Source organism: Thamnophis sirtalis, unplaced genomic scaffold (assembly GCF_051295495.1).
Source record: "Thamnophis sirtalis isolate CommonGarterSnake01/CBP01778 unplaced genomic scaffold, rThaSir2_p1.2 scaffold_6, whole genome shotgun sequence".
In the NCBI taxonomy this organism is placed as follows: domain Eukaryota; kingdom Metazoa; phylum Chordata; class Lepidosauria; order Squamata; family Natricidae; genus Thamnophis; species Thamnophis sirtalis.
In genome coordinates, this window is record NW_028261386.1 from 77,215,528 (window position 1) to 77,243,211 (window position 27,684).

General features: G+C 35.4%; 1 protein-coding gene and 1 long non-coding RNA gene across 3 annotated transcripts; one reads left to right on the forward strand and one right to left on the reverse strand.

Annotated features, from left to right (window-relative positions):
• The first annotated feature begins 2,371 nt into the window (after positions 1 to 2,371).
• WTAP (WT1 associated protein) lies at positions 2,372 to 21,745 on the forward strand. 2 transcript variants are annotated; one of them, XM_014070565.2, is made up of 8 exons: positions 2,372 to 2,594; positions 5,701 to 5,738; positions 5,822 to 5,877; positions 8,167 to 8,225; positions 10,398 to 10,525; positions 13,253 to 13,431; positions 18,535 to 18,689; positions 20,534 to 21,745. In XM_014070565.2, the coding sequence occupies exons 2-8, from the start codon at positions 5,709 to 5,711 to the stop codon at positions 21,115 to 21,117; spliced, it is 1,191 nt and encodes a 396-aa protein (XP_013926040.1). In that variant the 5' UTR covers positions 2,372 to 2,594; positions 5,701 to 5,708; the 3' UTR covers positions 21,118 to 21,745. The 2 variants fall into 2 exon arrangements, with proteins under 2 accessions (XP_013926040.1, XP_013926039.1); XM_014070564.2 differs by lacking the exon at positions 2,372 to 2,594 and adding an exon at positions 2,742 to 2,958.
• A 921-nt stretch (positions 21,746 to 22,666) lies between these two features.
• Positions 22,667 to 27,684, reverse strand: LOC148045042 (uncharacterized). The gene is made up of 3 exons (XR_015697015.1): positions 27,528 to 27,684; positions 27,239 to 27,354; positions 22,667 to 22,891 (listed from the first exon to the last, which is right to left on the reverse strand). It is a non-coding gene; the product is annotated as an uncharacterized LOC148045042 (long non-coding RNA).

The following is a 27,684-nucleotide window of genomic DNA, read 5'->3' on the forward strand; positions in this document are numbered from 1 at the left end:
TCGGACAACTCTTTGTTCCTATAATATGTATAATTTGTATTAAAAAATAAAAAATAAAAAAGCCTTGAATGAGTAAAAAAAAAAGATGTCTCAATTTGTGTTCTCAAAACAATCCTGAAGTTGATGGGAAGCATCTTCTGGCCAAAATTTCACTGGTCAATTTTACAAGTTACATTGGTTAATTCAAAAACTATGCTGTAAACTACACCAAACTCATTGTAGCCGTTACAGTAGATATAAACTAAGTTATTGATGGCTTACTTGGAAATAAAAATAATGTATTAATTTAATAAAAAATAATTTAATAAAAATAATGTAATAAAATTTAATAATTTAATAAAAATAATTTAAGTAATGTATTGAACAAGCTTCCAATTTTATTTTTCACATTGATTTTGACTAAGCAATTAAATGTGTTAATTTACTGTCACATAATAGCCTTCATATTACCTAGGTAGAGATCTAACAGTACTTGAATTTCAAAGTTTGTTCTTTATAGCCAACACACAGACATACACAAATGTTTGAGTTTAGAAATGTAAAATTCAAAATTTGCAACAGTGCTTGTAAAAATAGAGGAAAATAAATGAACTGAGGTTTAAAAAGAGAAATATCCTTGTTGTTTACAGAAAGCAATGCACTCAGTGCACTCAAGTCCTACACTCAGGTGGCAACCAGCTACTGCATCTAAAATATAAAAATCTGAACAATCATTGACAGTGAAAAAGAACACAGGACACAAAATATCTTAACTGCTAATTAATGATTGTTCAGATTTTTGTATTTTACATATGCTATTCCTACTTGAGGATCTTTAATTTAGATCAATAGGATTTGGGGTATTTCTGTATTGACCACACTGAAAGTATTGGGAACCCCTAATTTTATAAAATGGACTGATTTGGACTGATTCTTCAGTCAGAAGTCATAATGTGAATATAAGGTTTACTGCAAGGGGCTTCTTATATTTTGTTGTATTGTGGGAAGTTATCATCCAACCCTCTCCCAGAAAAAATGAAATATCCTAGGAAATATTGAAAAGGCAGAATGTTTCTCCGGATGTGAAAAGAAGCATGTTTTAAAAGGCAGAATAGTTGCCTGTAGCTTCCTGCCTACCCCCACTTTGTCAATAGGCCCATTAAGACTAGCCAGGCTAGCTCACTTTACATAATAAAGACTTCAGCAGCAGCTACAGAAAGGCATGATATTGGAACTTTACTCTGCTGAGCACATGGCATCTGAGAGCTCATCCACACTTGGATTCAAAAACAGCCTAGAGAGTAGCCCCCTGCATGGCCCCATGGGAGTCTGACAACCAATCAGAATAATTTCTTACACAGGAACAGGAAACAGAGAGGTGGGACTAAACAGGGTATAAAAAGCCTAGCAAGCCCCTTCCTCAGCCCTTCTCTTCTTCACCAACATTGAAGCATGTGATCACCTTTTCTGTTCAGGGCTCAAGCCATGTGGCCCTGTCCAACAATAAACCATCTTTCCAAGCAGCCTCCATGTCTCCAGTGTCTTCTTCCCCACTTGGAGCTGAACCCAGAAGGACATTTCTTTCAACAGTATCATCACCGGAATGAAAGAGTATGTGCAATTATAAACGAGTATTTAGAATTTTAAAAAAAATCAACCTTTCCTGTACCCCAACGGATGCTTAAGTTTTACCAGAAATACATAAACTTTAAAAGCTTTGTTTTTTGGTTTGTTTACACAACTTCATCAACTAAAAAAAAAAACAATTACGACGCTTTCTACAAGTTGTTTACAACCCTTCTTGTCAAAGCTCACCTGTCAAAAATCCTTGGCTTACTACTTGTGCGAACCTATCTGTAGGTGTTTGAGAAACATGATTTATGCCTTAGCATTATAAACCCAGTTAATCCCAGTTCTTCAACGTTACTCAAACTATTTGTGCAGTACTGGCCACCATAGCCTGTAGAAAAAGGTTTTCTTAGTAATGATTCGTAGGAGGAGGTTGATCATTCCTGAAACACTTCATTAATAGTTTTCGGGCTGTTCCAGAACGGCAAAAACGTGCAAAACTGAATTAGAAACGAATCGATAATCTTGAAGAAAAGGATCACTCCTACGCAGCGAAAAGCAACAGTATTGCACTGGGCGTAGAAGAACTGAGCTACAATCCTTGAATCATTTTGCAAGATCCACCTGCAATTCGAAAAACAGAAATGAAGATTCGACTCTATTTTCTGTGGCATGTCTCCTTCCGCCAAAACAACCTCACTCTTGCAGGTGGTTATATACTATGATTCTGAATCCTTCCGCCGACAGCCCCCCTCCGCAAGTACCCATCATGCTTTGCAACTGCGCATCCTGACAGACGGAGTAGACCGATTTGACCGTTTCCCACCTCTTTACCATTCCCCGCCCTCTCCGGAAAATATTCATTTTTCTGTCCCTTTTCTCGAGCAACAGCTGTTTGTCTCACTAGAAAGCAACAGAAGTTAACGCCGCCCGCGCGCCGCGGAGGGGGGTAGTGGCAAAGAAGCGGCAGAGAAGTATAGTCCCGGCGCTAAGCGAGCGCCGCAGCGTCTGCTGCGGAGTCAGTTGTTGCCAGGCTGTTTGGGCCGGTAAGTGAAGAGGAGGCGGGAGGGAGCGAGAGGGCGCGCGAGTGGTGGCAGTCGGGCGGGGGAGGGACCGGGGAATTGAGTGGCAGCGGTTGGCTCCGCGCTGCGGCGGCGCTGCCTTCTGGCTGGGTACGAGGTGGGAGTGAAGGAAGGGGCGAGGCGGCTTTTCTCATTTCCCTCTCGGGCGCCATTTTGTAGCGCAGCGAACCAGCGAATAAAGAGCGGGCGGGAAGCGGAATGTGGCGGCGGTGGTGACCGTTTCAGGGCGGTGGTTCCTAAGTTTATCGATGCGACAGGAGAGGCCGTCCTTGGAAGTATCTGGAGCGCTCTGAACACGACGCCTTGGCGGCGCCGCCATCGGCGGGAGGTGAGTGGTGGCCTACTCTTCTTCCCGCGCGAATCGCCGCGGACTCCAGCCTTAACGAAAGACCGCCGGAAAGAACGAAGAAGAGATTGCGAAGGCCATCCGGTGTGCATCGGCGGGACCCCCCGAGCCCCTTGCGGCAGCTCTTCGCGGGCTCCGACATCGCCCCATGCCTGTAGCATCTTCTTGTTTGTCGCTTGCTCAGCCGCCCCCTCCCGCGATTGCTGCGATTTTCCCGAAGGCCCATTTTAGACAGGCGACCTATATTTTCGGGAAGATCCTGATTTGTTTACCTAAACGGCCATAAGGCGAGGAGGATCTAAAGCTGCTGTTCTTACATTATTCGCTTGCAGATCAGTTCCAAACGTGCGGGTTTTAAAAAATATTTATAGCCTGAAAAGCTTGAAATATAGATATAAAGTCACGTGTCTGCGTGTTCGTCTACAAATTATAGAGTCTTTATGCACGGGAGTGTCCAAATATTTTGAGTAAATTAGGTTGAATTGGGCTGCGGGATCACATGCTTATATTTTAAAGACCTTAGCTTGCAAAATGGTTTTAAGTTCATCAACATTTTATGTCTTAACAATTCTTTTCAATAAAAAATAGGATAGGTTATGTTGTATTTTATTAGGAGGTTAACAGTGATTCTGGAGGAAAATATAGATTTACTTTTAAAACCTTAAACTGACTGTAGATTTCATTATTTTTACATGCTCTGTTGAACTATTGGTATTTTATTTGGCAGTTTTGCCACCCTGTAGACAAAAGTTATATAAAACCTAAGGTGTGATTATTTTTCACATAGCAAATGACTCTTCAAAATGATTTCCTCCTCCTATGTTAAATTATAAATCATCTGTTTCAGCATGGTAATTGCTAGAAATGGGAATTGTAGCCCAATGCACTTGCAGAAGACCCAAGTTGGGGAAGGCATATCAGACACAAAATATTTTTGTTCATTCTACAGGTTGCTTAGAAAGAACTATCATCATTGATGTGCTAGAATGCAATGAATATGTTACATGTAGTGGTAATCCAGTTGGCTATGAATAACCTGCCCATGTAAAAATTAGTTGCATGCCATATGTAGAAAGTCAGTTGTACATGTAGAGTTAATATATTGATATGAGATGGGGTATTTGTACAACTGTTTATATTGAAAAGTGTTTTAATCATAGTTGCTATTATATCTATTCCATTGATTATTATGAAGAGAGGACAATATTTTCCACTAAAATATTTTTTTAAATTTTATTTAATAAAGAGGTTGAGAAAAGCATTTCATCTTAAATTGAAATTGGCTTGCTCTACTGAGTATTTATTTCGCAGAATTTACTACAGCATAGTAATATCAAACAATACATATTCTAATTTTTATTGTACTCGTATTTTTGGGGCTGTAGGTACAACTTTGGGGTCAGATCATGCTCTTAATTTTAGGGTTGTACATAAGACATGAAGGCTTTATGCAGAACAATATCTCAAGTCCCTAAATATGGTCCAAATACATGCAAAGAGAAGATAATTGTTTTAGAATTAGAAGTCATCTAATAGAAAAATGGATAATATTTATTTGCAGTAGAAAAAAATCAATGAAGTTGAAAATAATAGATTTACACAAAATTGTTATTGTAATTAGTTTAAAACAAATTATAGAAAGTCTGAGTTAATAAAATTTTATGGTACGATTAAAAAGTGAACTGTGGCTGATCCTTTTTGGGAGGAAACCCTTAAAAATAGTCAGACCTCAGTAATTGGATGGAAAACTACAAGAGAGTAGACTGAGAAGTCAAAACATCCTGTTAGAAAGTAAGCCAATTCTATAGTGTTGCCAAAAAATCTTATATAGATTTGTCCAGGAATTGAGACTTATCATTCAGAGGTACTTACTGCTTTCTTATAAGGTTCTATAAAATTGTGCTTAGTGTTTTTGTTTTTTGCAATTTATAAAAAAATCAATAAGATTATTAAATTATCTTTGCTGATAATTTAAGTAAAGCATTATTTATAGAGTCCTCAGATTGAATTTATATGGTGTTATATAAAACAACAGAATTGTTAATTGCTGCATGCTTGTTGCCATTTCATCTTTGGTTCTGTGAAATAGATCAGACTGCCTCATCTTGTAAATTAAAGTTTCATTGTTCTAGTCTGTTACTGATCATTACAACTATCAGTGTTCTAAAACTTGAGCAAAACATTCTCTCTAAGATATATTTATTTAAAGCATATATTTTCCCATTTATAAACAATAGCTTTCTACTAGTTATGGAAAATGTTAGTTTTAAATTAACCTATGTGGTGCAGAAAAATAGTAATATTTAAAGTCACTAAATATGATCCTGGGTTGTTTACTTCCTGAAATGGCAAAAACCATACATTTAATAAAACAGATTTATCTGTAACTGGATGAATCTGTATTACACAAGCAGTAGTGAGTTTTCACATATACAATCTCAGAAATGATTTTAATGTTCATTATTATTGAAAATAAATGTCTTAATTATCCACAAAATGAACATATTTTTACAATATAGAGTTCAATAGGGCTTAACTGATACATTTCTCAAGAGTTACAATGGGGTACATTGTTGAAACTAAAGTTTTTACCATTTTCCAAAGCTATTGTAAAAATGTATTACATATACTCAAACTGATTGGAACTTTTGTACTTTAAGGTGTATATACATTTAGTTACATTTGTAAGATGATAAAATAGTAATAGTGTTATTTCTTCTACAGAGTTCACAATGACTAATGAAGAACCACTTCCAAAAAAGGTAATCTGGAAACATGTATTCTTCTATTACTTTTCCTTTGTCAATGCTAGATGAAATAATTCAATGAAATTATTTTTGTGCAGGCCCGTCTCAGTGAAACAGACTTCAAGGTTCTACCTAGAGAGGAATTGATCTTAAGGTAAAATCATGCTCTGTCTCATAATAGCAAAAATTCATTTCTCATATCTTACATAGAATAATTTGGATCTTCACAATAGCTTATTGGATAAGAAGGACTAATGAACCATTTTTGCATATGAAAATGTTTAAAAGGAAAAGTAAGTATCCCATTATAGGCAGTCCTTGACTTAGGGTCACAATTGAAACCAGAATCTTTGATCATTGAGTGAAGTGGTCGTTAGGCGAGATGTCATGTGGCTGTTTTGCTCAATGACAGGTTGTGATCATTGAGCGATCTCTTGGGTGGAGAGAAAGAGCTGCCTACCAAAGGGAGATGACCTCATGGGGTCAAAATATTCCATTGAGCAGTACTTTCACTGTTAAACAGCTGCCCGACAGAGGGACTTTCCCCACATGAGTCTGAATCTGTGATGGGCAGCCCTTTCACTCTCAAAGAGACAGATTGAGAAAGATGTTTACAGCCAACTCCCAAAGATGAGGACATCCTCTGATTTCTGCAAATGCACCATGCTGCAAATGCTCTGTGCTGAAACCCTGTTTGGATCTCAGGGCAGACCTTTTTTAGCCTGTCTCAAGCAACCAGAGGGAGTTCTTTTAGCAGGCGGTAGTGGGTTTCCCTGCTAGTTCCCTGTTGACTTTCTGGGGAAGCTATCACAGAAGTTTGCAAATGGTTATCAAATGGTTGTGAGGTACTTGGCAACCCATTGTAAATGATTGCAATCATGTGACCACAGGAATATTATAATGACCATAACATCAGGTACAGCACATCAGTCCTTTTACTCAGCACTATCATAATTTTGAATGGTTGCTGAACAGATAGTCATTACGCAAGAATTACCTGCAGTTTGATCTAGATGTCTGTTTTGATCATAAGTGGCCCCTAGCCCTTTTTGGCTAACCTCTTTAAAAAAAACAGTGTTCATAGGATTCAGTTTAGAAGACGTCCTTTGAAATGTGGATTCACAAATTAGGATCTTTCTGCAATTTGTTAAAGCAGCTATGTTTTATGAGTTTGTACAATTGCTGCGGGGATGCTTTTGAAGTACAGGCCAAAAACAAGCATATTTTGGAGCACCTCTTCTAAATCCTGAAGTACTGCATAATTCTGGTTAAAATTTGAATTGAAGACTGTTAGAATAGCTAAGAGCTATTGCTAGATGAAGACTTTGAAAAAGACAAATTGGAAGAAGACAATGTCAAGCCACTTACTAAAGAACACTATGTTGAAGTGTCTATAAAGTTATCAGGACAGAAGCATTATTCAATCAACTCTTTACCCATGTAATGGATATAGGGTCCACATATTGCACTATTGTTTTTATTAATCTGGATTTACATAATACATAATGATTTATCTCACATGATAATTTGGAAAGCACAGTGGTTAGATTTTCACATTGCACTCAGCCAAAACAAGTAATTTAATCCAGGTGTAGGAATCTCTCTTTCTTTGCATATCTGAAATTAGTTTAAAGGTATGATTGTGTACATGTAATACATATTTGGGTTGGGCTAACGAAACATGGGAAAAAAACTCAATTCAGTTCAATTTAGTGACCTTGAGTCAGTTGCTTATAACAGCATCTCCAACCTTTGGCACAAGAAATCAATTTTGTGGAATTTTTCCATGGACTGGGGTGGGGTGGTGGTGGCAGCTTAGGTTTTGCTTGCTTGCCACTTACCCCCAGCTGTGTGGCACTGGATCATGACAGGCCATGGACTAGTGGGGGGTTGGGGACCCCTGTTTTATAGAATTACTTTTGACCCATCTTGTGCCCTAATACCAGTAGATTAAAAGCAGTTAACAATTTCACTGAGCTATTGAAATCTATTAGATACAGTTTGCAAGGATAGAAAAATATGGGCAAATGATTTTGTTATACATTATGTTTATCTTTTGATTTTCAGTTATGTCTTTATTTTACTTTTGTTTTCTTACTCCTTTTCTGCATTTAACATTATGTTGCTTATCCCCTGAAAAAGAATAGTGTGGGTATGTATATATTTTAAAAAGTGATCAAAATAGCCAGAGATGACTTAAGATGATGTGCAAATCCACCAAAAGAAAGGATTATTTTTGAAAGCAGATTGCAATTTAAAGTAGGGGCTTGTTGGTGTATGTTTCCTGTAACTGCTAAGGGTGTTCTTAGGTATTAAATTATACATATCTTATCATGATAATTAAAGTATTTAATTAGTGAAAGCTGTAAAATGGGTTTAATTCTATGCTGCTATTTTTTTTAATCATATATGCAATCCAGAAATGTTTTTCTTTCTTTGTTAGATGGAAGCAGTATGAAGCATATGTGCAAGCTCTTGAGGGCAAATACACTGATCTAAACTGTAAGTTGAAAATCAGCTGAATATATAATTAGACTCTGCCATATTCTTTGAAAAATAGAATAATAAAAATTGAGTTTGAATTATTGGACAACATATGGACATAGCAATATATATAGACAGTCCTCGATTAACAACAATTTGTTTAGTGAGTGGCTGTTGAAAGCTACAATAGTGCTGAAAGAAGTGACTTAATGAAAGATCCTTGTATTTAGAACCATTGCATCATCCTCACAGTCACATTATTGTGATTCCAGTGCTTGGCAACTGTTACACATTTACAAATTATGTCATCCTCCGGTCACATGATCATTTGTGGCCTTCCCAGCTAGCTTCTGACAGGTATAGTTAATGTGGGACTGGAGGTAGATCACATGTTGTAGTCACTTGATGTCTCACTTAACCATCCCAGGTGGTTTGCTTAATGTCCAATAAAAAAAGTTGCAAAATCAGGTGTGGTCACGTGAGGCATAACTTAATGACTGCACTGTTCTTAATTCTTTTGGTTCCAATTGTGGTTATAAATTGAGGACTATCTATACTCAATCTCTAATGATACATTAAAATTTATACACTGTCTGAATCAAGAATTTGTGATATGAAAGGCTTTCCCTTGACATATTCATTAGGCTAGATATTTTTTTGTAATTTTTTCAGTTCACCAGTACGTGTAAAAAACAAAACCCAAACCATGTTACTCTGAATACATTTATTGAAGCAAGGCTTTGCCAATTTCAGATATTAGCATATTTTCTCAGTTGACATGTGATAAATGTGTACACAATAGTTCACATAATTGATCTGATTTTATCAATTGTTTTCCAATAATTGTTAAATGAAACTGTTATACATAGCACATTTTTAAATTTCATTATTTTATTAGTTAAAGCTTTTTGAGGATTATCCTTTTGGATAGTCATTTCCTTATAAGGTATACATGAAAGCACTACCTGCTTGATAGTACATTTTATATGTGTTGTAATACATGTATTTTCATTAAACCTGATTTATATTTCACTTTCTAATTCTGAAATTGATATGGGGCAACTTTTATATTACTACTTGGCTCCTATTTTTTTTATTAGACAAAAGCAGTGATATGTTATTCTTGTATAGACAAACTTAATATGTTAACAATAAATAAGATAATCTAATTATTAAATAGTCTTTAGGGCACCAACAGACTTTAGGATTATGTTTTCTTCCTTTGGATAGTCAAGCTTGTTTACTTCTGATTTAACAACAATCAACAAGAAACCTTCATAGAATAATGAGCTTGTTAAACTGTGCTATATCTTTGGGATTTGAGTTTAGGTTATTTTAAGTTATTCATCCTTGTCCCAGAACTATCTCTTTAGGGAGAAAACATTGGCTTCACCTGGGATTAATATTGGAAACAATAATTAGGGACGGATTGTGTTTGCAGCCATACAATGCCCCTAGAGTTGGACAAATTACAATTTCATGTACCAAAAAATTGCTTCCTTTTCCTTAATATGAGTCTGCTGACAAAATTCAAAGTAAAATGCAAGTAGAAGAAAATTCTGGCAGCATTTATTATTGATGCTTTTGTGCTTCATGTAGAACTGATAGATGCAAATGAGCAGATTAGATTTTGTAGATCTTCACATTCTCATACAACAGACATGTCCAACCTCTTGGCTTGTCCTGGGATTTACTGAGTGAAGAAGAATTGCACTGGGCCATATAAAAGAAATAAGTAGTTGATGTATATAAATGCACATATTAATGTTAAAAATTAACGACTCTCATATTTGTAAGGTCTCTTTAAAACAAGCTGTTTTCCCCCCCATGGGTATAAAAGATTACATTTGAAAGTGATTTAGGACATTAGGACTGAAAAGGAGGATTATGACAGAGTCATATAGCTTGTATGATACACTGTCATGCCATTACTATTTTCTGTTCTTTTGTGAACTCTTAAAAGACCAGTAGAAAATAGTCATAGAGTGAATTTTGTTGTTGTGTTACCTGTGTTCTTATAGAAGTTATATCTTTCTTATATTTTCTTCCAAAGGGAAATGTATTTATGAATCACATTATTTTGTCTTTGTTTTGTTTATAGTATTTTTATCTTATTGTTTATCTTTTTATCTTACTATTTTGAAGGTTTCTGGTAATAATCCTTGTAATTTCTTCACTTTTTTACCCTAGCCAATGATGTAACTGGTTTGAGAGAATCCGAAGAAAAACTGAAGCAACAACAACAAGAATCTGCTCGAAGGGAAAATATCTTGGTGATGCGACTAGCAACTAAAGAACAAGAAATGCAAGAGTGTACTGTAAGTGAAATTAATCAGATCATTTGAGATTGTTCCTGTTGAAATCTATTGGTTTGTTTTTGAATGCTTTAAACAGAATTCTATTCATTTGTTGTGTTAATTATTCCTACTATTTAGCATGATTTGGAATTTTATATTTTTATCAGAAGCCTGTTCTAGTGATGTGAAATATATTGACATATTACTAATTTTCAAAGAGTTGTGAGCTACTATAATTCAATAGCAACCCTTAATATAGATGACATGATTACACAACATTCAATACAGAGTTCCGCTAGATTGATCACTAACATTAGAGAACCTATAAATAAAAATCATTAATTTGTATTACACAATTCTGTTGTAATGTTCATATTGATCTAAAACGTAAGCTTGCTTTTTCTTTTTGTTTGAGATGGTAATATTGTGTGCAGCCCTGAATCTAAAGTCCTTGAAGTCACCCCCAAATTACACTACTAAAATTTGATAGCAAATTTTGGTGTGTTTTCTCTGTCCATTTAGAGGTTACTGGTATTCCCAGTGTAGCAAACACAATTGGGGCATGCAATACTGTCAATAAGTGAAGCGTCACCAAGCTGGAGAATCACGTGATTGCACTTATACCTTCCTTTTCTCTACTCCACTGCCTTTTGGAATACTGACCCAAATGGCTATGGTACAGGGGGCTCAAAACTGGCAAAACTAATCAGTTTCACACCCTCCACTTTTGTTTGTGTCCTAACCACTCTCCCATACCCTGACTGAGAGGCACTGGAAACATGTAAATGTTGGTATTGGTCATAATTTATTTTTCAGCACCATAACTTTGAATTGTTTACAGTAAATTCAAATTAGCCTTAGGAAATTCAAGTTACCATATAAACATTTGGCGCATCTACTTCCAGTCTAAAAATGTACCTTTGGAAATAGGCCTAACTCTGGACTTCTGATAGATAAATGTGGCTCTTGCTACCAAGATTGCCTAACAGTAGTAGAAAATAAAGAGAATGGTATCCATGTATACTTAGGTAATATTACTGATGTTCCAAATAATGTAGAAAGATTCAGACATAGTAATCGTTCATTTATGCATAGTTATTCATTTGTGCATAATGAAAATCTTCACATAATTGGTTTCATTTAATTTGTGGTCACTGGGATATATCTGTAACAATTCAGAAACAAGATTTCCTGTCCAGTTAGTGAAGTATGTTAACTGAAAAAACTGGAATAGTTTTTGGTATTCCATGATAGTGATAGCATGGAGATTTTTGCCAATGATTCTTTAGAATTTACTATACCATTGATTGGTCTTCCAGTCAAAGCTATATTTTATTACTGTTACCAGTCCACTAATCCATTTTAATCCATGATCCCTTATAATATTACAGACATGTATACAACTCTACTGCATTTCATATATTTGTTGAGCATCCTTTCACATTTTCACAATAGATGCTTACAAAACTTGCAATCAGTACACGCTTGCAAAGCATTCACATTTTTGTTGCAATTGTATCATACTAGATGAATATAGCTCACTTTTGTTTATAGAATTATCTGAAATCTCATATATTTAAGCGAAAGTTCTTGATGGTTTTAGTTGGTTAGAATAAAACCCTACTGATTGTTTAATGCATCTGGTAGATTGTAGTCTGTGTCTCTCTTGTACCTTAATTGTTCTCTAGCATCTCAAAACCATACAATTGAAATTCAGCAGCAAAATGGCCAATTTGTAGTGTGTTCACGCTCAAAAATAATGATGGAAAATGGAGTGGGACACTTCCTAGCTGTGTGTTCCCTCACATTCATTGCTGAAATTTTACTACTGAATTTTAGCAGCATACTTGTTTTGGTAAGAGTTGGGTAATTTTTTAAGAATGGAAATGGAAAGCTTTCCTGAAGAGGCTTTCCATGCTCATCATAAACTATTGTCCTAAAACCCAGGAAAAGTTGAAAAAGTTATTCTGGCCCTTTTTGATGTCACCTACTTTTCAATGATACCACTTGCAACCCTCTAGCTTATTTGGATAGTTCCAAAAGTGGACAAATGAAGATATATTATTAAATTCACTGGAGTTTCTTGGGGTCATCTTCTACTATGTTTAATTCTCTTGAGTTTCCAATCCTCAGCAACCCTAACGTTGAGAATTTGTGATTTTTTTGAGGACAAAATTTATTTTATTAGTATGTTTCTCTAAACAATGTGTTTCCACTATAATAGATTACTGAATAATAAATACTGTATATATTGGAATATGTGTAATTGGAACTCACCATTACAATAATATTTATTCTGCCTCATTAAAATCAAAGCTTACATTTCTTTGCTTGCAATATGTAAGAATTAGGTTTTTCAGATTATGAGATGCTGCCACCACTAAAAACTAACCTTCACAAAAGACTGTAAATTTCTCAGTTTAAAAATTGTTTAAATGTTGTTAATACTTATTTATAAATCTGATTTTATAAAATATAAAATTATATGTATGTATGTATGTAAAATGGAAACATTGCCAACATATAACCTCTGACCTTTTGCACATGTGTTAATAGTGCATGTACATGCAGAAGGAGGGGAGCTGTATTGCAGTGTCATTCTTTAAATTTTTGATTAGTTCATGCATTGTTGTATGAATTATTATGGTGTTTACAGCACCCTATATAAATTCTATCATATAATTTTATTTTCAGATTGTGTGGACGATGATAGTATATATTGACTTAATATTTCTTTCCTTCATGCAGAATCAGATACAGTACCTCAAGCAAGTCCAGCAACCAAGTGTTGCTCAACTGAGATCAACAATGGTGGACCCAGCCATCAACTTGTTTTTCCTAAAAATGAAAGGTGAACTGGAACAGACTAAAGACAAACTGGAACAAGCCCAAAATGAACTGAGTGCCTGGAAATTTACACCTGATAGGTAAACAAAACATACTCCCCAGTCAAGACTTCCCTGACAGAGAATGCTTTGGTGGGACAACCACGTACTCGTTTCCACACCAAGACTCAGACGTTTTGAGCCAAAAGCTACATTTTATTCTGTCCAGCTTGTATTGCTTAATGTAAAACTTACCAGATGAACCTTGTGTTTCAGCTTTTCCCCCCCTTTGCTTCAGAGGCCTGACAGCGTCGGACTGTTCTGAAGAAGTGGCCACCACAGAAAATGTGTACTTTCTAGAACATGTAGACACTTGCAAAGTGGTTCTGTTTGAAGAAAATGAGGGAGAAGCAGAAGTCTAAAGTCTGTGGCACACTATGTCTACAGACAAATTGGAGGAGAACCTAGAGATTTTAAATCATGAATTGATTATATCAAATTCCAGTAAAACATATAAGTGGAATGTGCTTCGCTCTTAATCCTAAACCTAGTGATGTAGAGACTGATTAAGTCAGTTTTGCCATTAAGACTGTGGACTTCCTCCTTGTTCACTGAACTGCTGGGTCAAAACTCAAATGAGGTGAATTTTGTTTAAATCACATTTTTTGCTAATCAGATGTGAGAACATACACACATTTAAGTGTTGATTTGCTTAGCATTTGGGCTTTATAGGAATTCAGTGAAACTTGTCGTGGTTTGGATTAACAAATTATTCTGTGGATGGCTGGTAAAATGTAAATTCCTAAATCTAGTGCTGTACAAACAGATGCAATTTAATTACCAATTTTTATATTGTTGAACAGTTGTATACATGTGAATCTCAACTAGAATATATAAACAAAAACTAGTTGCGATTCCTATCCTATCCTTGACTATAAAATTGCCATATATATTATCCTGAGAAAATATACGGAAACTATACAAGGCATACCAGTCAGTTGCCTAGCTAGCATGATGCGTTTGTATATTTAGTTTCACATAAAGCTGCACTCTTTCTTAAACTGCTTTAAAATAGGTAATGTCAAGTAATTGAGAGACAGCTGGCTGAACCACTGTACGAAGCTCCAGTGAAATATGAACATAAAAGAATGGAGAACAGGCTGCTACCATGTTTTATCCTGTTCTCTGAAAGAAAGATAATGTCAAAGCTTATTGCATACATCCCATCGGTTTACAACAGTTCAAAATCATTGGTATTGTCTGGCGCCATGTCACGTCTAAGTGAATTTTAGGAATAGTTTTACCGGACATTTCAGTATTCTCAAGATTACAGTGGAAAGGCTTCTAAAATTACTTGCTTTGTCTTAGTACTTGTATAGTCTTCTCTAGTAGGTTGACTGAAAAAATTGAGGACTATTGCATAGGGTATCTCAACTGGACAGCATTCACATTCAGTAATTAATCTAAAACAACCATTTTACGAAATGCATATACCTGTGGTAAAATTATTTCAACATAAAAACATCATAGTATACAAATCATGGGTATTTCATCAAAAGGGGAAAAACATTCACACTAATTAAGGCTTTTGGAGATCATCTTGGTGGGATGGTATGGAAGATCTTTTAAAGGTCTATCAACCGAACTGAGGTAAGATTTCTGCAGAAAAAAGTATCCTAAAATGTTACACTTGTCTTTGTAAAACTTGTTGAATGTATAATCAGAAACCATTCTTCATAGGTATGTTTTAATTGTGCCATACAAATTGCCTGTGAATTCCCAACTTGATCAGATTTAGAAGGAAAGATAGTGTTTAGTTTCTATACATATCCAGCTTGTCTATTTTGTTTGCACTTAAAATAGGCACCTGCCATTTAAAAAATGGTTTCAGTAAATGACTAATTTATAGTCTTAATTCAATCTTTGATATGCACATACTTAATCAGATTAATAGATTAATCAGAAGTTAAATGTGAAATTGGTACTTTTAAGTACTCAAGTAGTTATGCTTATTCCTTTATTGTTGTTTCTATGAAATTGTAACAGTGTTTTTTAAGCTGTTGCTACCAGATGTTTTGAACTGCAATCCTCAATACCCCTAGCTACCATATATCAGAGATAGAAACAAGTTTTTTGAAACTTTAGAAACAAAAAACACAGAGGCTCCCAGATTGAAAGCGTTTGGTTCAAGAGATGAGTGTTAATTTATTGTTTTAAAAATATTTTCCTTAAGTTGTTTGTCTTCTGTGTTGTGACATAATTTATTTCTGCTTATGCTTCAAAATGGTAGTGTATTTTTCAACACTGTGAAAGTGATTCTGAAGTACTAAGGAAAGAATATTCTTGTATCTGCATATAATATTTTGTGGATCCTATGTCTTTGCAAGTTTGTGCTCAAAATCTTACCTTTTTTCAACAGTGTTTTAAGAATTGTATTGCATTGCCCTTGTTTACAGGCTTTTGAACTGCAGCAAGAGAAAATCATATTTACAGTATGAACATGAATAAGATACAATATTGGTGTTTCATTAGATATCATTACATTTTGAAATTATATTTGTTTAGTTTTTGAAACTTTTAAGCTAGTCTTTCTTGGCATCCTCCAGATGCTTTGGACAACATGAAACTATTACCTACATTAATTAATGTGTTTGGTTTTTGCTTATCTCAGTCTTTTATAAATTAACTTAGTTAATATGCATAAAATCTAGTTCAAGTTACAAGTTAGAGCGTTGCCCTAAGTTATTAAAAGACCTTTAAAATGTTATTCAGATTCTAAATATTCAGCATTTATGTATTTTATTAGTGGTAAATCTATTGTAGTCTAATTTCTTATTCTCAAGAATCAGGATCCAAAGAATCATCCACTTAATTACAGGAATTTAGAATTGGGATATGTCTTTTTTATTAACCTTCATAAAATACTGCTTTTTAAAGTGTTTAATATTCAATGAAGGTTGCTATTAAAAAAAATTAAGGCATATTCAAATATCTAAAATAGCTTTGTGACAAATTTTGCATTCACTTACTTCATCCAAGTTGTTTATGTATGAGAAAGAAACAAATAAGCTAGATATGCTGTAATATACATCCTTGGAGGCCAGGATTCACAATGGGTTCCACGCATGTACAATATGCACTGTTGGGCATTATGCTATATTTATAGTTTTCCTGTAGAAAAATAATTTATGTAGGAAACTACTTTGTATGATACCTTTGTGTCAGCCTGTTGAATGTCTCAGTTTTTTTCCAATCAGACAAAAAGTGGGATAATTTAATAATTCTGCATTGAGTTACAATTTTGAAACAGTACTTACTAAATTTGTTTTTTTTAAAAAATCCAATGGAAGAATGCTGAAATTAGCTTTCTTAGATTATGTGATAAAAACTTCAAATATATTTGCTAAGCTCAGAAAATAGGCATGATATTGCAAAGTATAACTTCCTAACAGAAAAAAAACTAAATTGGATATATGTACCCAGTTTTTGTGTTTTCTTTTGGGATTTTAGTTCTGGCAGTCTGTTAAACCATGTTTCTCTTTCAAAATAATATGTGTAAAGTTATCTTCCAATGGTTGTAATGTGCTTATTATGTTGAAAAGGTGCTTTCTTGAATTATTAAGCCTTTTAGGATAGGCATTTTGCCTTCTAATGGTGCTTTTGGCCAGATCATAACTTTTTTATTTATATTGAATCATACCATTAGTTTACCCAGCTCAGTTTTTAAAATTAGTTTAAATATAAAATAATTTTGCAAATGTTTGCTGCTTTACTACTAAGCTTGACTGCTTTATACAATTTTTTTAAATACGTGTAATAAACTATTTCAAATAGAAATAGTTCTCAGTTCGATACCACAATTCAAGAAGGATGTGACAGATATATACAATGAATGATAAAGTTGGAAAGCAATACCAAAGTTCCATGAGGACAAAGCTTTTAGCCTAAAAAGGCAATGTAAAGCATATCATTTTCCAATGTTTGAAGGACTTTTATATAGGTCACATTTTCAGTTACTCTAGAGATTTAGGCTTGAACCAACAAGTTCAAATAATAATCCAAGAAAGAGTTCAAACATTAGAAATAACTTCCTGATTAAATAAAATGTTAAGCTCTGAAAGGTATGTTACTCTTAGATGTTTTAGGGCAGAAGCTGGAGATTAAAAGGAATGGATTTCCTGGCCAAAAAAAGAGCAAACAAACAATTATAACTAAAGCAGCAAGTAACTAAATTGGGTTAGGGTAACCTTTTTTTTTGGCAATGCCCCACCTAAGCATCTCTAAAATTCTGACTTCCCTCCCTCCGACATACAATTCTTATTTTACTCAAAAAGTGAACTCTACTCATGAGGAGGAATCCTAAAAGGCTATTAACTTGGTTTAAACAAGATTCAAATTGCCCACATTAAAAATCAAATTGCCACCCTGTGGGGTGTGGGCTCCACGTTGGGAACCACTGGTCTAGGGGCAGCAGTGAACTTGTATACTATTGGCAGAGATTATGTTGGCATTTAGAAAATTTATTACAACTTTCATATTGGTCTTACACTAGCCTATCGCAATATGACTATTCCTAGATTGCTGACAGGCATTTAGGTGGGTGTTGCTGGTTCTGCTAGCATAGGCTGCTTATGCAAAGTAGCGAGTAGCTCAGTGTATATAAAAGGGAGGTGCAGAAGAGCTTTACTTTGCCAGAAACACTGCTTGTAATTGACACTGCAGCAGAGTATCTGGCATGAGGCCAATAGGAAAGACATGAAATGTTCAAACTTTGTTTTTGGTGATTCCAAATTTGGATAAATTCAAAGATATGGAGTTAAACTTACAGACATGACTAAGCTTTTCATTACATAAATCCATTCTGTTTTCTGTTCCTAGAAACCAAAATTTGAATGTTGATGTTTTCATCATTTCTGCCCACGCTTCCTTATTGAGTCCAGTTTCTACTGAAATTGCCTAGTCAGAAAATAAAAGAAATAGATACCTTTTGATCATAATTATAGTTTGCTTATTAAACTGTAGAAACTTGCCTTTCAGCTTGGCCATGTGGGGCCAGAAGACCAATAAACAATGTTCAATGGCAACTGGCAACAAGATACTATAGAAAGATGTGTTACAGAAATAGTGCTCCCAGTGGCAGCTTTTATCAAGGGAGATGAAAGAAAATTGTCTTCATTTTATGATAGATGGCTCTTTCCTTTACAGCCAAACAGGCAAAAAGTTAATGGCGAAGTGTCGAATGCTTATCCAGGAGAATCAAGAGCTTGGAAGGCAACTGTCCCAAGGACGTATTGCACAACTTGAGGCAGAGTTGGCTTTACAGAAGAAATATAGTGAGGAGCTTAAAAGCAGTCAGGATGGTAAGGGATTTTTAAAAAAGAAAATAGAGAATTGTACTGTGTTTGTGTAAGCTTCAAAAGTCAAACATTGTGGGTATTATACATTTCTACTATGGAACACCTTTAAAATGTTCTGGAAGGAATTTCAAGCTCATAAAACTTGTTATAGTTACCAGCACAACTAAATTTTATGGTGAGAATTAAGCATGACCTTTTTACACAATTAACTATAGTACATTTAACTTGTTTGATTTTGTCCTTTGCAAAAGTTTTCTTTTCCACTGAGCAAAATCATAATACAAATTAAGCATGTGTGGTTATTCTATAATATTTTGATTATTTTTTGAAAAGCAGAAGTCCTAATGGTGGTACATAAATTCTTAGTCTTTAAGGTATGCTTTTCTAGTTTCTTACTGTAAAGTTATTTCAGTGCCTTAGAAGACAGTTACAGAAAGTTAGCACTTAATTTAAAATGAATTTGGCAGTTCTTTAGTGTTGCTTCCATGTAAATGTGTGGTTGAATTGAAGACTTTTGTGTAATATTATCTTCGTTACATTTTGTTTTTTAGCCATTGGAAACTTGTTTTTAAAACTTCACTAAGTAATAGGCTCTCCTGGCTAGCAAACGTTAATTTAATTCTTCTAAAAAATTATTTTGAATGCATTTTTTATATTTAGTTATATAAATGCTATATCTAAGATACAAGTAAACAAATGAAATTGCGCTAAAATGATGTGTTTTTGCTATATTAGATACAAAAGGAAGATAATCAGTGCTGTTTCAATGAGCATAATTTCAAAATATTATCAGATGCAGTTACTAATGCTAATCTCCATATTGCTGTTTCATCTTTTGGGGTCTTCAGAAGCCATAGTTCAACTTAGTTAAATTGGTTAGTTATTAAATTGTAATACAACACAAACTTTAAAAATCTTTTTTAAAATTTACTTTTGCTGTCTCTGTGTTACAATGTGCTAAAAGATTTCTATACTATATTAGTCTTAATATTTGTTTGTTAAATGCCACAGAGAACTTATACGTCATTTAATTAACATTTAAATTAAATATATCATATGTCATTATAGTAAAGAGCAACTGCAATGCGATTCTATCCAGATCAATTAGATTGTGCTGCCTAAGAATCCTGGGAACTAAAAAAAAACCCTAGACATACTGAAGGAACTGTGTAGGAGATAGTTGATAAGTAACTTAGAATTTATAAAAAAGAAAATATGTGAACATACGTTTCTTGCAGAAAGGTGGAAAATATCTTGCTACTAATACCAAGTTCTTTTATTTGTATACAGTAAGCAAATCTTATTTATGAACATTATTAATGCATATATTTTGAGTTCAGTACTAGTTTTTATGTTAGGATTTGTAGATTGTTTTTGGACAGAAAATTGCTTAATTCAAAGCAGTTATAAGCAGCAATATGTAGTCATTTAAATAACAGATCCACCACTGGGACTTCTGCATATCTGTTGACCTTTTTACAAGTGTATTTTTCATGTATTTCCTTTATGCTGAATTTAGGCATAATTGCAAAAATCTGTTTACGAGCTTTACCAAAGCTTTAAACAAATAAAAAGCATTATGAATTATGGAAATTAAAATAGGGATTAGAATTTTCATTTTAAAGATATTCTGTTTGACTTTATTGCTCACAGGTGTGTGCGTGCATGCACCAGAAAATAGATTCAAAATTTATATTAAATTTATTTTTTTAAAGGGCTACGATGGAATGTGTTGATCAAGCAAGGTATTAATATCTGAAACTGTGCATGTTGTTTAGTTATGCCCAGTTTGAAGCAACAGATACAGAGCATTAAGTATATGCTTTAAATTGTTTTTCTTCATATAGAACTGAATGATTTCATCATCCAGCTTGATGAGGAAGTAGAAGGTATGCAGAGTACCATTCTAGTACTACAGCAACAATTGAAAGAGACTCGCCAACAATTGGTTCAGTATCAGCAGCAGCAGTTACAAGCTTCAACTCCAGGTACCAGCCGGACTCCATCTTGTGAAATTACAGATCAGGGTGAAACCATGAGCAAAGATTGCAGTCGCCTGGCCAATGGACCAAGTAATGGCAGCTCTTCACATCAGAGGACAGCGGGGCCTGGTTTTTATAGAGAAGGTAGTGGAACAGAGGATGATTTTCCACCCTCACCAAGCAATGGTAATAAGCTTTCCAACCACTCTGAAGATAGAACTGGCAGAGGATCTGGTAGTTATATAAATCAACTCAGTACTGGGTACGAAAGTGTAGACTCTCCCACTGGTAGTGAAAATTCTCTTACTCACCATTCAAATGATACAGACTCTAATCATGATCCACAAGAGGAGAAAACAGTCAGTGTGAAAGGTAACAGAACTTCGGGGTCTCGTCATGTTCAGAATGGTTTGGACTCTAACGTAAATGTGCAGGGTTCGGTTTTGTAACCTTTTTCTGCAAAAAAAAAAACCCAACATTTTTTATATAGTGTCACTTAATTGGGAGAAGAAACTGTCCAGAACTGTTCAAATTAGTGCATATATGTCACAATTCTGCCTTTGTGGGTTTTCTGCTTCAATACCTCTGCCACTTCTGAAATTTTAACAATTGATTACGTTGAATGTTGCTAAAAGGATGTTTGTGTAAGCTCAAGGTATATTTTGAGTTAATGTGAAGTTGAAATTGGAATTTTATTTCCAGGTATAACACAATGATGTATGTACAAATCTGTGTATATCTAGAACTTGTGCTGTGTAAGGGCATTCTTTACTCATACTGTTTATAACACTCAAAACTTTGTCATAATAGTTGTGGGTTAATGACTGCCAAGTTTGCCCAGTACAGTAGTTTTCTAACTAAAATAAACTTGGTGAGGGAGTCCTATAGTAGTTTGTGTTCCACTTTTGCCACTATGCATCTGTGTGTTCTCTTTAGGTGACAATGTTTAAGAATTTTGTGTGCATAGTTACTCAGTTTTAAGAACTGTTGTATCTCCTGTTAATGCATATTGCTCTGTGACTCCAATATTATCTTACCTGTACTGACCAAACCCAAATAAAATTTTTAATAATGTAATTTATTTGATGCTGCTGCATTTATTTATTCAGCATTGGATTTTTCTTCACTGCCATTTTCTGCATAAGTTTTCATACAATCTTTTAAAAATATTTCTTTAATGTACTGAATATATTGGGACAAAGGATGGATCTTGCATTGATGTTTTTACATGATGAAAATGATGCAGCCTACTTTCTGGACAGAAAGAGGAAATAAAATCTGAAGAACATAAATACTGAAAATATTCTGTATCTGAAAACCTTAGTTGCACTTCTCTTTCTTTTGTACATTTGGTACATTTCCTCTTCTATTGAAAAACTGAATTTCTAAACCTGAGGTTCATTGTTTAAGCCTATATTCTATTTGGACTGGTTATCTAATATAACTTCTATCACAATAAATTTTCTGTTTAGTTTAATGAAAATTGTTGGAGATTATCTCACAATAGTTTTCATCTACCTGTCAACTGACATGCCTCAATGTGACTGTAGTCAAGTTGTCTATATATTGCAATTAGAATGTCTTATGTGCAGAGGAATACACATCTTGAAATTTGTGTATTCCTCTGCATGTAAGAATAAGTCTATAAATGTAGCCTATTATAGCCTTGTCATGAATGGTAAATTATAACCATTATAGAATAAATATAAATATATTATAAAAAGCATTATGGATCCTTAAAAGCCACTACAGAGAGCCATATAGTAGTTAAGGCACCAGGCTAGAATCTAGAACTGTGCTGTAGTTCTGTGTTAGGCACAAAACGATTTGGGTGACCTTGGGCCAATCTCTCACGCAATCCAGGGAAAAGGGACGCCACTTCTGAAATCTTTATCAATCTTGCAGGAACTTATCCAGACAGTTGTCACACATCAACACTGACTTAAGGGCACACATACAACGCCTCCCCCCAATTACAATTGATGAATTAGAGATAGCTACAATTTTGATATATTTAATATAAACGTGCATCATTCTAATGTAAAATTGTACTTTAAAAGCATCAATAATTAGTATTTTGGGGGGATCTTAAGTTGTCAAGTAACTTTGTATAAATGATACATTTGCTTTTAAGCTTCATGGTACTTGCACAATGTAGTCCAGACCAGTGTTTTTCTGAATGTTCAAGAGAACCCTAAGTTTCCAGGGGAACATGACGGAATTCTGTGAGAAACAAAGGGCAAAAAAGTTCACTTAAACAAGAGAATCCATAACAGTTTTTCTAAAATACTGTGGGAAGGAGAGGACATATCAGAATATTCAGAAACGCTCCCCCAGAGAGCAATTGTGCTTATGTCGACACAGCATTATGTGTGTTGAGAGACAGGCAACAGAACTTCCAGTAAATTATTTTAATAGGCTTTTCTAAAAAACTTCAAAAACCCCTGGTCTAACTGATCTTGCATTCTGTTCCTTAACATCCTGGAAAATCAGCAATGCCTGGGTAAGTTTGACAACTTATTTTCTGTAATGATCATATAAATATCTCTGATCTCATCTCCCAATATGGCACACTATATTCCTGTAAATCCATCAGCAACTTACCGGGCTTCCTGACCTATCTTGTTTTTTTCTTTCCAAAAGTTCCTTTCAAGTAAAAATGTATGCAGCTTTGCAACTCGGTGGAGGGGGGAGAAGTCCCCAGCTCAAACTAGCCTTTCTTACTTTTTGTTCAGGTTCACCAATTGGAAGAATCCAAGCAAGAATAATGAGAAACTCTGTCTCTCTAGCCAGACTGAGAAGAAAAATGGGGCTCAGCCAAGAGGAAGAGTCATGGCCAAAGCTTTTCACTTCTCAGTCTCTGGCCAAATAGACAGAAGATAATTCATGCTTGGACTCTCCAAGCAGCGCACAGGAGAAATCTGTGATCTCAACTTCCAATATGGCACTCTATATTCCTGTAGATCCATCAGCAACTTAGATGCTTACCAGGCTTCTTGACCTATCTTGTTTTTTTTTCTTTCCAAATGTTCAAGTAAAAATGTATATAGAAAACAAGCAAGTTGTAAAACACTAGAAGATGGAAACACCCAAAGGCATTCTGAGAAAATTAAGTGTGGGGAAGTATAACCAAGCAGCTAGTTTGGAAGATGGTTGCCTGGCTTGAAGGGAGCGAGTGGGGGGGGGGCAATCATATCATAAGCTAAAGGTAGAAAGGAGCTTTGCCATTTTGTTTTCTGGTAAATCCATGTAACCACATCTTACTATGATAGGTCATGTCATGCATTCAAACTTGTAGCTATTTTCCACCATTAAATATACTTAGCTTAGAGAAAGCTATTGGAAAGAAAAAAGCAAGAAAACTTCAGGAAAATTTGATTTGAAAACAGCATGCAGGCAAAGATTGCCTACATTTATAAATGTATTTATTTTTAAAAGCCTGTTAGGCTAATGGTCATTACTAAACCGTAGCAGCAAATTCCAAGTAATTTTAACATAAAATATTGTTTTGCTATTGAATTTCTCATAAGTTCGTTTAATTGGTTGGTCTAAAGACCAGGTTTTTTTCAACTGAAGTAATGAGCAAATTTGAGAGCCATCACACTCACTGTCTAGACAGCCACCTTTTGTCTTGTCCAGGCAGAACAAGAGCAGAGTCTGGCAACAATTCTGTGCATTGCAATTCTGTGCATTGCAAACCAGGTTGTACCCAATGCAAATCACTCAGAATGTTGTGAAGTTGCCAAGGGCAACTTCAACATTTTACGGTGTCCATGCCCTTTTGCTTTGGATATCCTTTCATGTTTAAGTCACTTGCCTGACCACCAAGCCACACTAGCTGCCCTCACACATCTTATTTGGCCTTTCTGCTCTCCTTGAAGCCTGCTGTTTTTCTATACCCAGTGGCATTCCTCCGCACATAACAGGCAAAGATAGGGAGGCAGCAGGGTGGATGGTGTGAGATTGGCACTTCTTAGGACCTTGTGTTCCATGTCGCTATCACAGAACACAGAAGACCGGCTGCTTCTATGGTAGAGGGCAGAGCTGAGAAGCAGCAACATCATCTCAGCAAATCCTAGCAAATTTGGCTAGGATAAAGAAAATGGAATGATATCCTAGTCCAGGGATTAGAAGGAAGGCTGAACTCCTTGTCTGGCCTCTGCTAGTTGCGTTTGCTACTAGCAAAACTGTATTGCCCACACAACTCTCCCATAAGAGATCTTCCTTTATCTGTCTCCCATGAACTTGTAGAAAGCCAGAAATAACTTCAAAATTCTGCTACTAAGGACTATATCAATATTGTTCCACTTAAGCTTGTGGCGTCTGTTTCTTGACCTGCTCTATCTTAAGAGTGTTGGCATCAAATTTGAAAGGCTGATTGTGTTTTCTTTTCCCTGTCTCCTATACCCCAGCAAATTATGGTGGAGCCAAACTGAGCTTCTTTACCACGTTTCTTCTCTTTCCTAGACTTAAAGTGGGCTTCTCTTTTTATAACCATTTCTGTGTATTTTCTCCAAGGTCATTCATGTGGTTCATATTGTACAGAACTACACTTTGGTGCCAACCCTTGCAAAGCAATGGCCATCTTCTTCCTGTTGCTAAATTACCATCCTGCGCATCTCAAAGGAGATGGTCCCTGTTTGTATCCCACACTAATCATTTCCCCTTCTAAAATCCTAAGATATTCTACCTGCACTAGAATTTGAGCCAATCCCTACTTTTACCATATTGACAGATCTGAGCAAAGTTGGACCATCTGAAAGGATCTAGAACTCAAGATTCAGAAATAACTCGTGCCTGGGATACCTGTCCTGAGCTGGGTAAGTTTCCATGTCATCTCTAGCAGTCCCCTAATGCATTTGTGAAAGTTTGCCTTGTCCTTATAGTGGATCAGATGGAGGTTTGATCCTGATGCTCAATCCTATGCACTGGGATTGCCAGCATAGAAGGAGAAACTATGCTGGTAGGAAAATTATCTTACTGGTCTAGACTCCACCAAGTTATTCTGGACTCCAAAAAGATACCTCCAGAAATGGTGAGACTCTGAAAGGGTTCTTGCTGTTCTGTCAAGTCAGCTTGACTTTTAACTTCAGATTGTTTGTTGCCTATTATTTTAAATAGGACCAAAGTCTTCATTATTTGTTATTTAACTATCCTGTTGATTTAGGAAACAGCACTTCCAACAGACTCCAAGGAAGTAACATCAAAGAGATACAGGAGGTCTTCACACAGTACATTTTCTGAGAGGTAACCTAACCACAGTTTACTCAACCCAATTGTAGATTATATCAGAAACCATGACTAACAATACTTGCTGGGATACTTAATGCATTGTGGTATGCTAAAATCAACTAGTTTGGAGTGACATTTTTGATTCAATGTGCCTTGGAAATCCAGATAGCTGAGTTAATTCAGTAACCACAATTCAATTAGCCAGAGAATGAGGGAAAAAAGGAATTGTGTCATCTTCTCTAGCTTTTTATATTCAGCAAATGTTGCAGGACTTGATGGATCGACTAAATTCTGGTCACCATATAGTCACCATGCTTATCAATGCTTTTAGAAGAAAATTGCACATGGACACACACAAAAATCCCTGAACATCTTCTTGGATTGTGAGAGAATTAAAAATTCTGCCTGTTTGGGGGACTTTAGAGAACTATGAAATTTTTTATTTGCTAAATCAATCAGGGCTGCAGAAATTACGGCCATTAATTTCCATTATTATAGAAACTAAATTAATTTCTGCTGTTACCTCTGTGAGGTGGGAGTGAGCTGCATTTTAGTAATATTTGTGCAGCAAAGGTAACATGAAATAACTTCTAATGTATTATGAAATAGTTACCCTAGACACTGGACAGTTTTGCTACATTCTCATTATTTAGTTGTTAGGATGGAAGTAGTCAGTTACTCCACTGGTCAGGTAGCTCTAGCCCAGGGCTCTCCAAATTTGGCAGCTATAAGACTTGTGAACTTTAAGTCCCAGAATTCCCCAGCCAGCTTATAGTTGCCATGTTTGGACAACCCTGCTCTAGGCCAGATCACAAACCATTCAGTTATAGCAGGAAGGGTGTGGACGGAGTGAAAAGTTTTACTTTCTCCAGCGCAAGTTGTATTGCCACAACAGGCCACATCTGGTTAGGGGACAGGAGGCTAAAACATATAAAGAATGATTGCTGGACTTGGCTATGTCTAGTAAAGTTTAATGAAAAGAAGGACTAAGGGTGAAACGATAGCAGTGTTCCAACATCTAAGGGGTTGCAATAAAGAAGAGGAAGTCAAGCTATTCACCAAAACACCTGAGGACAGGACATGAAGCAATGGATGGAAATTAATCAAGGAAAGAAGCAACCTAAACTAAGGAGAAATTTCCTGACAGTGAGAACAATTAATCAGTGGAACGATGTGCCTCCAGAAGTTGTGGGTACTCCATTACTGGAGGTTTTCAAGAAGAGATTTGTCTGAAATGGTATAGGATCTCCTGCTTATGCAGAAGGCTGGACTAGAAGAGCTCCTTTTGTTATTCTGTTAACTGAAAAGGACTAGTACAGTGTTTTTTAACTTTAATACCTTTAAGACAGGTAAACTTCAATCCCCAGAATTGCTTGGCTAGCTTGGTGGCTGGGGAACTGGGAGCCAACCTCCCTCTCTCACCTGCGATGAGAAGGCATCCAAACTGGTCATTGCTTGTGAATAAATAAATAAATAATAATAATATAATAAATAAAATAAATAATAATAATAATAAACAAATAATAATAAACAAATAATAATAATAAACAAATAATAATAATAATAATGAATAAATAAATAAATAAATATATAAGTAAGTAAATAACAAACAAACAAATGCACGAACAAATATTTGGAAAAGAAACTCCAACTCGGTGGCAAACCAAAGTCAGCCACACCCATCTCCCAATTCCTTCCAGGCTACTGCTTCCGCCTCTCCGCCTCTGAGTTCGGCACCTCACATTATAGGCCCGGTAAGAGAAGATGCCCTCCGCCAAAGAGGA